Source organism: Leptinotarsa decemlineata, unplaced genomic scaffold (genome assembly GCF_025532065.1).
Source record: "Leptinotarsa decemlineata unplaced genomic scaffold, Ldec_3_MD MMD2_P_RNA_scaffold_9, whole genome shotgun sequence".
In the NCBI taxonomy this organism is placed as follows: domain Eukaryota; kingdom Metazoa; phylum Arthropoda; class Insecta; order Coleoptera; family Chrysomelidae; genus Leptinotarsa; species Leptinotarsa decemlineata.
Window position 1 is genome coordinate 12,772,957 of NW_027412536.1, and position 13,117 is coordinate 12,786,073.

At 32.7% G+C, this 13,117-nt stretch overlaps 1 protein-coding gene across 1 annotated transcript; it reads right to left on the reverse strand.

Moving 5' to 3' along the window:
- Positions 1-251: 251 nt before the first annotated feature.
- Positions 252-2,831, reverse strand: LOC141480537 (uncharacterized). The gene is made up of 2 exons (XM_074170644.1): positions 2,573-2,831; positions 252-2,494 (listed from the first exon to the last, which is right to left on the reverse strand). Exon 2 carries the CDS (start codon positions 2,408-2,410, stop codon positions 1,310-1,312), a length of 1,101 nt encoding a protein of 366 aa, XP_074026745.1. The 5' UTR covers positions 2,411-2,494; positions 2,573-2,831; the 3' UTR covers positions 252-1,309.
- Between the last annotated feature and the right edge of the window lie 10,286 nt (positions 2,832-13,117).

A 13,117-nucleotide genomic window follows, 5' to 3' on the forward strand; every position in this document is an offset into this window, starting at 1 on the left:
GTGATTTTGTTAATTTTTTTGAGAAGAAAAAAACGGGTTTTATAGAGTTGTCTTTTTGAGGTTGTTTTAAAATTGCCGCTACTCCTTTTTTTGATGCATCTGTGAAAATGTATATAGGAAGTTTTGGGTCAAAGATTGCCAATATCGGATCAGAACTGAGATAGTTTTTTATTTTTTTAAAGCTATCTTCACATTCTTGTGTCCATTCAAATTTTACATTTTTCCTGAGTAATTTATGTAGTGTTGTTTAACTTGAACCCCGCTTTTTCTAAGGCTATGAGAACTTCGTTGATGTGGCGTAAATGATTTGAATAATTTTTTGAAAAAATCAAAATATCATCGATGTAATTTATCGCGAAAGTCTCAAGATTATTTTTTGCTAATACGTCACTCAGAATTCTCTGAAATATTGCTGGAGATGATTTTAAGCCAAAAGGTAAGCACTTCCATTGCCAATGCCCGTTTTGAGTAATAAACGCGGTTTTATATCTATCTTTTTCTCTGATCGAGATTGACCAGAAAGCCGAGTTAATATCTAATTTAGAAAAAAATTTGCAATCCCGTACTCGAATTAATAAATCATCAATAATTGGGAATGGATGGCATTCCGGTATGACTATCTTATTTAGTTCGCTATAGTCTACGCATAACCGTGACTTTCTCCCTTCTTCCTTCTTTAAAACAAGAGTTACCGGAGATGCAAAAGGACTAGTAGAGCGTTCAATTAAACCTACCTTCAATAACGATTTTATTTGTGAATTTATTTCTTCGTTATCCGCTATAGAGCATTTGTACGGTTTACGCGCAATATATTTATTTTCGGTAAGTTTTACTGACGCCTCGTAGCCTTTTGTTTTGCCTACTTCGAATTTATCTTCTGTAAACAATACTTTGTGGTTATTCAACACATCTTCCAAAGAGCTCTCACAGTTTACAACCGTGTTTGTTGAAATAGACTCTGTTTTCATATTCTTATTTAAACATTTCTTTGTGTCATTTTGAAAAATTTTCAAGTTTTCATCCTGACAAAGTTTAAATTCTTTAATTGCATCTAAACCTAACAAAATGTCATCATGAAAAGAAATACTTTTCACAATATAAAAACATATTGTATTCGTAATATTGAAAATCTTTGTTTTTAGATTTATTGAGCCTAAAGTATTCGTAGTGCCTGCGAATGTGATTAGTCTATTTTCCCCACTTATTTTTTTGTTTAATTTTAATTTCACAACTGTATCAAAATTTATTATTGATACATTTGCTCCCGAGTCATATACCGCAACGACTGGGATATCCTCGATACATATTCTTAATCTGATAAGTGGGGCCGCGATTCGTTTTTTGATTCTTCAGAAAACGATACACTCTCTTCTATATTCGTGTTATTTATTATTTTTATTCTCTCATTTTTTGTATTCTCAGCGAGTTTTAACCTGCAAATTCCTTCAGAGTGATACCTGTTAGGAAATCCTTTTTTTGTGCAATAGGGGCATGGTTTTTTCTCTGATTTAATTTCCTGTGGAATTTTTGTTTTAATTTTTGTTTCTTTTTCTTTAAGACCTTCTAACTGATTTATGAGTGACATTAAATTATCAATTGTATTTAAATCTTTTCTATTTATATGAAATTGAATTTTCACTGGTAAACCCAAAACAATTAAATTTATTTGAGTATTTTCTGATATTTTTGAGTCTGTATCTAAAAGCAGATTTCTTTTTTTTAGCGCATACTCTAAAAGTGACCCATTTAAATAACGAAATTCATATGCATACTTTATTTCGGGCCACCCTATAACCGCAAAAGTATCTATAAAAGAATTTTTCCAATACTCCCATGGTCTTGTGATCTTGTTTATTTTTAAGAAACTCTGGAACCAGTCGAGGGCCGGTCCCTCCAAAAAAAATCTCAATGTCTCTGCATAATTTTCTTCCTTACAATTTAAACGAGTGCACTCACTTATAAAAAGATCCATAAAAGTAACCGCGTTCTGGTTCTTTCCAAAAAATTTATCAAGAATCATGTTTTTTACTCGCGACGTGGTTTTTTCATGCGGAAAGGCTTCAAGGTTATGAGTAGGAACGGAGCTGGGGTCAACATATGCCCGACACTCATCCAAATAAATACCATCATAACATACGTTACCCTCCTCATCCAAATATTGACTTTTAAGTTCGTTTCCTAGTGAAATCCACACCTTTCGAAACTTTCCACGTGTTTTCAAACTCTTGGCTATATTCTTTACTATAGTTGTTTCGAAAAGTTTTGGATGATTCTCCTTTGTTGAAAGATGTTCTGGAAATTCGTACGACGTGTCCTCTCCTTCCAACTGAATAGTGCGGACTCTCAAAATGGTGGTTTTTGTGTCTAATGCCACAGAGGCAAAGCAGAATTTTGCTCGAACAACAGCCATTTTGTTGTTGATTTATAAGTCAATTCCCTTGTCTTAATGGATGAGGTTACAAATAATGAGTACTGCGGTTGATGCTTGTGATAACTGAAAATATATTTACACTATATACAGGTATTCAAAAAGGTTTCAATAATTATAATATAAGATTGTACATAGGTTTACCTGAATCAACAACAAGTACAGCTTGGGATTATTATAATATTATAATTATTGGTTCAACTTTCTAAAAACAATTAGCGACAAGCGCCATGAATCAAAGAACGTGTTTACTCCAATATCAAACAGCTACGACTGATGGTGACGGCCGCGCGCTTCGAACTTGGTATTTTGGTATGAGTGTCGTGCGGGCGACCTATGGCTTGTCGCGCTATAGTTTGGACACCGTCACAAACTTACATATATATATATATATATATATATATATATATATATATATATATATATGTATATATATATATATATATATGTGTGTGTGTGTGTGTGTATGTGTGTGTATATATATATATATATATATATATATATATATATATATATATATATATATATATATATATATATATAAATTCGTTTCTGTACATGGGGATCTCGTAAACGATAAGCGATTGAGTGTCGGTTAAAGTATAGCAAAGTTACGTATTTTAGAGATCTATTCAATGGTGTGAAGAAATCGAATATAGCTCTTTTGGTTCTGGAGATATAGAGAAAAAAACAAAAAATCCCTAATTATTTTTTTGCCTATATCTTCTTTTCTCGCAGACATATTGAAAATCTGTCCACATTTTGCTATTGGCACTTGATTTGGGCTCTCAGAATATATCCATGAATCTTTTATACAGGGTGTCATCTGACTTGGGCCACACCCCATCTTTGAATTTTTAAATATGGACCTGTATTTTTTGTTGTAGTTTTTGTATCGTAGACGTTCACTTCATACTGAGAATTTAAATTAAATTTTATATTTTGGAATGTTTCGGTAATATTCGATTATAATTGTGTGAATTATTCCCTTTTAAATTACGGCCCTGGAAATTGGTTGGACTGAGTTGAATGAAAACACAATAGCAACTTTCACATCTCCCTATCTACCGTAGAGTTTTTCGAGAGTTTTTTTTTTTCATTTTTAGGTACCTATTCTTATTTTTTCTTTTGCCTGAGCGTTTTCTACAATGAACTTCGAATAAGAAAACCTTTTATGATTATTGAAACATATCTACAACAAAAATATATTATATGTGTTTTGATGAGCAGAAAAAAAATGGTAGCAATAATGACATCAGAAACGTACACTATAATTATAATGAAAATTGAGATGAAGTAAGTAATTTATATACACAAAAAAATTAATTGTGCAATAGATGTTCGAATTGGAGTCCTTCCATTTCGAGACAAATAATGGGACAATAAGATAGTCTGCAAGATCACCAGATCTTACTATTTTGGACTATTTTCTATGGGGGACATTGAAAAATAGGATTTACGCTGGCAGAGAGATAGAATATGTAGAACTCTCGAGATTGAGGATTTTGAATGATTTCGCAACAATGCAGCAAATAAGTGTATTAGAGTAATAAATATGAAAAACCGAGTTTAAAAATGTCTCGAAATGGAAGGACTCTAATTCGAACATTTATTGCGCCAATAAATTTTTTGGTACCTATATAAATTACTTCATTTCAATTTTCATTACAATTATAGTGTTCGTTTCGGATGTTATTATTGCTATCATTTCTTTTTCTGCTTATTAAAACACATATAATATATTTTTGATGTTGATATGTTTCAAATAATCATAAAAGGTTTTCTTATTCGAAGTTCATTGTAGAAAACGTTCAGAGCAATAGAAAAATATGAATAGGTACCTAAAAATGAAAAAAAAACTCTACGATACATAGGGAGACGTGACAGTTGATTTCATGTTTTTTATTCAACTCAGTCAACCAATTTCCAGGGCCGTAATTTAAAAGGGAATAATTCACACAATTATAATCGAATATTACCGAAACATCCCGAAATATAAAATTTAATTTATATTCTCAGTATGAAGTGAACGTCTACGATCCAAAAACTACAACAAAAAATACAGGTCCGTATTCAAAAATTCAAAGATGGGGGTGGCCCAAGTCAGATGACACCCTATATAAAAGATTCATGGATATATTCTGAGAGCCCACATCAAGTGCCAATAGCAAAATGTGGACAGATTTCCAATATGTCTGCGAATAAAGACGATATAGCAAAAAAATAATTTAGGATTTTTTTATTTTTACTGTATATCTCCAGAATCAAAAGAGCTATATTCGATTTCTTCACATCATTGAGTACGTCTCTAAAATACACAACTTTGCCATAATTTAACCGACACTCTATCTCTTATCGTTTACGAGATCCCCATGTACAGAAACGAATTTGAATAGCCCTGTATATACATATACATATATGAATATATACATTATCAAATTATAATGGTAATCAAAAACAAAAAATTTAATGTGGAGATCAGAATTTTAATAATTGAAAGAAAGCAGAAACTTTTTTAATTCCGATTTGAATTCTGTTTTTTGATTTATTTTTAGTTTCTCAAGAAGGTTATTATAACTGCTAAAAGAAAAATGGATTTCTCCCCAAATTTTTGAGCGATATGATTTAGCTAGTATTTTTGCTTGTCTTGTATTATAATCATTGATGGTATTTATTTGATGGAAATTCAATTTCGAATGAAATGAAACAAGAAATTTTCAATTGAAAAATGGACTGAATATTTAAAAGATCACGTGATATATATAAATTTGACATAGGTTCAAGATATGGTAATTTGAATATACATTTCATTATTTTGTTTTGCAGTCTCTTGAGAGGATTTATTATTGATAAATTAGCTGTTCCCCAAATTGAAATTAAATATTTCAGAGTTGAATATACCAAACAGAAATATATACATTTGAGATATCTCAACCAAATGAAATTCCTAATCCTGAATAACATTCCAAAAATTGGTCCGATTTTCTTTTTTAACATCTCAATATGAGGATTCCAACAGAGACTTTTCATCAATGTATAGTCCTAAAAAGTTTGTATTTTGACAATATTTGATAATTTCGTTGTTAAATGCCGAATTCTCTTTGTTTGTGATTTTGTTCTTATTAATCAATATTGAAGAAGTCTTTTCATAATTCAAACTCAATTTATGAAGAAAGGTTAGCAATATATCACTATTCATGTTATTGTAAATTTCTTCAGTATCACTAGAAAAATAAAGTAATGTTGTGTCATTCTGGTATAACTTGATATTTCCTTTCACCAATAATTTTTAAACAGAATTTATGTAGACCAAAAATAAAACTGGACCCAAAATAGACCCTTCTGGAATACCATAAGTTATAGTTTTCAGTGAACTGGCATTTTTTTCTAGACACACAAACTGTTTTCTTTTAAATAAATAATTTTCAAACCATCTATAGATAATCCCTCGATTCCTCGAATACCAATGCTATTCAATTATTTCAATAAAATATTAAGATTAACTGTGTCAAATGCCTTTCGTAAATCGAGAGATAATAGACCACATTGTATTACTCTATCTAATTGTTGTTGGATATTAGAAATAACATCCATTACTGTAGACTCAGTATAACTTGTTCTGCGAAAGCCATCTTGACCTGAATACAAATAATTCATTGACTCTAAATAATCTATCAACCTATTATTCATGACCTTTTCGATAATTTTTGAAAATATAGGATGAACCTAAATGGGCCTATAATTATTCATATCACTTTTGCTACCGGATTTGAATGCAATTTTACAGTTACCAGGGAAGATACCAGATTCAAAGGATTCGTTGTTCATTTCCTTCATAATTGGGTCAATTCTGATCTCATCAATAGACAAAGTTGATTAGGAATCAGAAAGGCCAGATCAACATAAGAAGTATTGGAATTCCGTAGTCAACGTTAGAATACAGCAGCTGAAAAAAAACTTGGAACGTTCAAAACAATTTTTTGGGAAGCCCAAGAAAACGATCTTGTTGAACACATTCTTTTTCGGAAGAAGAGTGACTATTTGGCAAAAAGCAAAAAGTATTGATATCCCGAATAATTTTAATAACGTCACAGAGTGGGTTGGTAAAGACTGGCTGTATGATTTCTGAAAAGAAACACTAAATTCTTAGCCAGAAGAATCCAGAAAAAACCTCTTTTGCTAACGCAAAGACGTTCAATAGCACTGTTGTTGGAAAGTTGGAAAGACTACTTGATTTTAGCACAGAGAAGGGTTCTTTTTACTGCCGAAACATGTATGAATGCTGACTGCTGGAAATTTTTTCTTACTGACTATTCATCAAGTGGGGGAAATATTGATTTCATTATGTCTAGAAATCGGTGATTTATATTGGCATATTCTGAGGTGTTTTCGACTCTCGCTTGGGGTTAAGTGACGGGTACACAAACATTAGAAACATTTTTCTTTCGTAAAATACTGATCAGTTTCTGCGATTTTTTGAAATGTCGAAGGAGTTTTTAATAACGGCTCTGGTTTGTTTTCGTTTGTCCGCCTGTGTACATTAATGTATTAAATTTTGACTAGCGTTAATTCAACTTTGTTACCAGTTAGCTTCCTGCCGGATAACGTTTCAAACCAGTTTCAAAAATGTAATAAAGCCTTTCAGAATTTCAATTGAACAGAATCGCATTACTCCCGATTCTCCTTTTTGGTCTATTGATGAGATCTCAAATAGAATGTGCTTTGTTCACGCCACTGTGTTTGATAGGAAAGGAAAGATAAAATGCTAAAAATGCTGGAATGAAAGAGGGTGCTGAAAATAAGGAAATAAATTGGTCATGTAATGCATCATGCTACAACGAAAAGACAAGGGTTGCAGATATGTTGAAAGGAAGGCAGTTCCTAAACGGAATTTTTAACAAGGAATTCAAAGAGGGGTTGTTGAAATTCTGTTGATGGAAGAAGTAGAGCTTGTAAAGCTTCGAATAGAAGTTGGGAGTAGGTACTTCAATTTGAGGCAATTGAAATGTCTCCAGCAAATTTTTTTAGGAGCAGCATATAAATAAATGTAAAAGGACACACTTTCGATTTCATTTAATTTTTTCACATACTTTGTGGAATTCAGTTTAATCATGGGAATCTTGTAGTAATATTTTAAGAATTTGAGGAAGATCAACTATACGAGAGTGAATAGATTTTTTAAAATAGTTCTTTCTGAAATCGAAATTGGTTCATATAATGCAGGTAATATGAAAAACGAAATTGAAGTGGTGGAAAAGAAGAAAGTATCAATTAGAAAAGCTGCAGAGGGAAAAAATAAATTGCCATACTTTATTTCGCTCTGCAAAGAGAAAATACTTATTAATATGACACTACTTTTACAATTTTTTCAGGAGCAGCATATAAACAAATGTAATTTCATTTAATTATCACAAAGTTTGGATTTGAGTTTTTCATGGGAACCTTGTAGTATTATTTTAAGAATTTGAGGAAGATTAACTATACGAGATTAAATAGATTTTTCAAATTGTTTTTTCTGAAATCGAAATTGGTTCATATAATGCAGGTAATATAAAAGAATAAATTGAAGTAATAACAATGCACAGTTTCTGTGCATGTCACTGTAATAGTAAACATTTTTCATATCAACGTACTGGTGTATCTGAAGCCTTGGCAAGCATGAGAACCAGGTTTTGAGTTTATTTTTAAGGAATTTTATATGATGTAGGACGAGATTATATAATCGAGGAGCTAGGTATGAGTGAGATTTGTGGAAGATGTTTTTTCTTTGAATTTGGAACATATGAATTATTTTTGTGCCAAGTTTTATATTGGTGTTCTATATTCCTTAATTCATGTCTATTAATATGTTGCCTTATTGAAGTTTTGGGGAAGTAGAGTTGTCTGACGTCTAGAATTGATGTTTATTTATATAATTAATCGGTCGAGTAAATTCATTTCTTGAGGTGGATTATTTTCAATACTAATGTTTGTGCTTGTTCTAGATGTTTCAATAATTTCTAGGTACTCTATAATTTACTTTTTGTTTCAGAGAATTCCATGATTCCGATTGATAAATAATTGCAGTGTCGTCAGCGAAACTGATTATATCACCTTCCACATTCAGTGAGAAAATATCGTTCAGGTAAATGTTGAAAAGTAGCGGACCCAAAACGGTTCCCTGAGGTACGCCGTACAGTGTGAAGGTAACTCTTCGTGTTTTTGATTCAGATAACTGCACAGTAGTGAGTACGGTAAACCTCTGAATCCGACGCTGTCAAGTACTTCTAGCAGTTGATCATAACTGACAGTGTCGAAAGCTTTCTTCAAATCTACGAATATACACTTTAATGAAATGAATAAAGACACCTTTGTCTTATTACCGCTAGTTGATTTTTTTATAGGTCCGGTTTCGGGCTTGACCCCATTATCAAGTATAAAGCAGAGATGTGGCGTTTGAAAACTTGGTTTTATCAGAAGTAATGACAGGTATTTGATAGACAGCTAGTTGGGCGAACCAGGATGCCAACTTTAAAATTCACCACTGGAATTCTAGGGGTTGTTAAGAGAAGAGATCTACATAAATCGAGTTGCTCATTTAGGGGTATATATTATCAGTCCAAAGGGTAAGGGAGCCAGGCTCCAACCTGTTTGAAATCAAGACGATGTGCAGGGGTATATATTTCTGGGTTTTAATTGATTTGTTGATTTCCATGGCTTCCAACAAATTCATTTTCTTTCCTTTATTACATATGTGTAGGATTTTGAGGTTATCTTTATTTATCTTGTGCTTTGATTCTTGAAGATGTTCGTACATTGTAGATTTTTTGTCCAAACAGACGTGTTCACGCAGCCTTATTTCAAAATTTCTACCGGTTTGGCCTGTATGTACTGCAGAGCATTCGCCGCACTCTATTCTATATATGTATACCTACCTGTTTTTTTCGTTCTATCCCGTTTGGGTTTTGCATTAAACAAGGTTCTACCTAAATTATCATTGATTATGAAAGCTGTTGATATTTTATATTTAGAGAAACGATTTTGAAAATTTTCTGAAAGTTTACCTGAGTAATTGATGCTGCTATACATTACTATATTGTGTTCTCGGCAGTTTGGGTATAATTCACTCATAAGTGTTTTGTGAGTTTTACCTGATATTATTTTTTCTAATAGGGAAATTGGTACCTGATTGTTCACTGCAATTTACTTAATTATTTTGATTTCATCTTGGAAATAATTTTCCGGTAAAGGGATTGCGAAAGCTCTGTGTATCATTGACCTAAACGCGGATAACTTATGTGAGAGTGGACCGAAAGAATCAAAGAGAATTGAGCGATTTGTGAACGTGTTTTTCCGGTAGATATTGAGTTGAAAACCGTTATTGACTCTTAAAATATTCAAATCTAAGAAGTTGAGCTCCTTGTTTTGTTCGATTTCTACTGTGAACTTGATTTGGTTATGCAGACTATTGAGAAAACATAACATGTTTCTGGGAAAGGGGGTTATTAAGGATGGGAGTATTTTCTATAACGATGATTATTAAGTAAGTCGGAAAAATTCCTGCTTCCTGAGAGCTATCTTGGCATGCGCTGCCTATACCGTTAGAGTTACATGCAGATAATGTATCGTAAGATTGTTTATCTTGAATAGTTCTAACTAAAACTCCGCGATATCATATATGAGCCATTAATACAATAAAATTGGATACTGTTTTTAAAATTCACATTTTAGAAGTCAACAATTATTATAAAAATTGATACAATTGTCGTTTTAAGTATTTAATACAAATAAACGAATTGTTTGAAAGTTATCACGATAAGATTAACTTGACGCAACGCAGTGAGCCATTACGCGTCGCATCTACTGTAAGACGACGGGGTACGATGCGCGAGGGTAAAGAGGCGGTCTAAGCAACAAAGCGCCATCACCGAGAACGCGACCCGAACGCGGGCAGACGCGTGAGGGCAAACGTCGTTCACGGTTGTGTTAGTTTTGTGATAGGTAACATAATTCGATTTTCGAAGCTATTCATTACTTAGTGCAGTTGGTATATTTTTTAAGTTACTGTATCTTTAAAGTGAAAGTATAAATTTTACTAGCTGTTGATCGCTCTTATATTAACGTACAGCCGAAGCTACTAAACCTAGAATCTTGAAATATGCAGGTAGGTTCTTTGTATATCGTAAATAGGCATCAAGAAAGGGAATCAGGAATTTCCACCCGCGTTAGTTATGAAGTTGGAAACCTGAAGTTTTGGGTTAATAAAGAAATATTGTAACTATTTGTTTGAAATGGTCTTTCACGAAACTTAATGTGACAAACCATATTTTACCCGGCGAAGCCGCGGGCAACAACTAGTATGGTTATATGGCGCACACATATTTATGCTGACGAAATTAATCGACTTGTGTTACTTTGGCAGAACTACACTGATTCAAATGGCGCTTATTTCGATTAAATTGAATAAGTATTCACTGAGTTCACATAAAATGGACAAATCTTTTGAAACAAGCTAATTACTTATGCATTTTTACTCACCATATTTCTGGATATCTGTTAATTTTTTGTGTGACATTAATCGGATCTATTCAAAACATTGATCTAGGATAAACAAGTGAAAATATCTAACAAATGCCAATTTCCTCAAACAGATAAAAAAAAAATGTGAAACTGATAAAATTTCATACTCCACTATTGTGATACTAAAAATTGCACATCCCGAAATGTTTTCCGTTGATATTCAGTTCATCTAACAACATGAATCTCATAATAATCTGCATATGCCATAAATCAGCGAATTAATTAGCGGAAACTGCTGAATTGGCCATTAACATTCCCGACAATACCTCCCGCAGGTATAAATATCATAGAGGCGACCGCGCGCTTTTACAACCGCCGCGAAATCATTCAAATGGCGACCGTCAAAGCGCCGCCATCTTTCTTTGTATTACTTCCGGGAACAACACGCTGATATATTGCGAATCAGTCGAGCGTTCTTGATTTAATTTTGGTAAATAGAGACCGTCGAACCGATTAGGTACCTAATGAATAAAAACGTCCCGATGAGTTGATAAGGGGTGAAAGAAAAAAGTTACATATTTGCTTTATTCTTCGCTAAACTGTTGAAATATTATTCATTCAGTTAATGTTTAATTTTCTGGTACTCGGGAGCCATTTGACTTTCATCAACAATGTGGAAAATGTTACAGCCGCATGAGCTTATTGCGTTTTTCTTCCTATTTCATCATGACACCAATTTCAATAATTCTGTTTCCTATTCCTACTAGTTTGTACCGGTTCTTTGTTGAATGTTTCTCATGTTCTTCTGAACATAATATATTTGTTTGTCTTCTGTGAATCAGTACCTTATATTGGAATCAAACATAAAGAACTGTATATCTTCTAAATCAACGATATTCCTAGTATATTTAATCCTAGTATATTCAAGAGCCAGTTTTCTGATTTTGTTATCTACACAATCCGTGATCTATTTTTTCATTACCTATGATTCACGAGTGTCCAGATACCCAGTGTGTAGTCAATCTGTTCCGGTCCATCAGTTAATTTTTCACATTACCAGACCAGTCTCTGTCACTTTTGGGTTCATCAATGCCCCGTGTACAGCCTGATTTTGAGATTATTGATTCGCTAATTTAGTTGAGGCCTTATTCAATTACTAGTTCTTGCGTATTGCGAGATTACATATATTTTCGCTTGAAAAACGGATGTGCCCTGACCGAGAGGGTGGGTGTAATGTCCAAATGTTGCCCAACAGTGTATTCTATCTGCAGTACCATGTTCCTTTGTCGAACCGTTTGTATACCACGTGTTTCTGCCGAGCATGTTCTCGAGATAATTTTAAACGTAAAGGAACAAGATTGTTGGGGTGACTGACATGACAAAGATGCACTTCAAACAATGCACAACTCAGATAGCTCAAAGAGCTGTAGAAAAAAAGTAACAAAGGTAGAATTCCATATACTTATTGAAAAATTACTTGAAATCGATGTACATTTCTCAATATTAGATATCAATTTTATTTTCAATATCATTTCGACATATAATAGTAATAGTAATAAACCCCAGCTTTCAGTTATTTTAAGGTCAGGTGGAACAAATCAGTACTCCTATTTATGAATTTGAAGTGTAGTTAAGGCTGGAGAGAGAAAATTCCAAATGAATAGTTTCATCAAGCACAAATCATACCAAACGTTCTTTGTAGTGATCACATACAGTACATTCCAGTTTAAACGTGCCACTCTGATTGAGTCATTTGATATAGACTGTTAAAAAAAATCTTGAAACACGCCAACTTTAGTCTTCAGAGGGATATATTTCTACGTGCAAATCGACCGCTTTGCAACCATCATGTCAAATATTTCAAATAAAAATACCTAACAGGTCATCAATCGAAAAAAAACCTTTTAATTTTGTATGCAATTCTGTAAGAATTTTGACATCAAAACGATGAGCAATATCTGAAAAAATAAAACACTCTTTTTATTCATTTCTCAATTAGAAGTTCAACTTGAACACACAATTTCACCATTTGAAATGAAACTATTGAATGAAACTAATGAAAATAATCGAAAAAAGGACTCACGCCGGAAAATTTTTTGTTCAACATAATGGTCAAACATTTCATGAAATAGTAACTGCAGAAGTTGTTGATGTTTATCCCTAAATAGCGACAACTCAGTTTTAATAATG

Bases quoted from the DNA above. Each gene is read 5' to 3' on its own strand.
- LOC141480537 (XM_074170644.1), bottom strand. From the start codon at position 2,410: ATGGCTGTTGTTCGAGCAAAATTCTGCTTTGCCTCTGTGGCATTAGAC.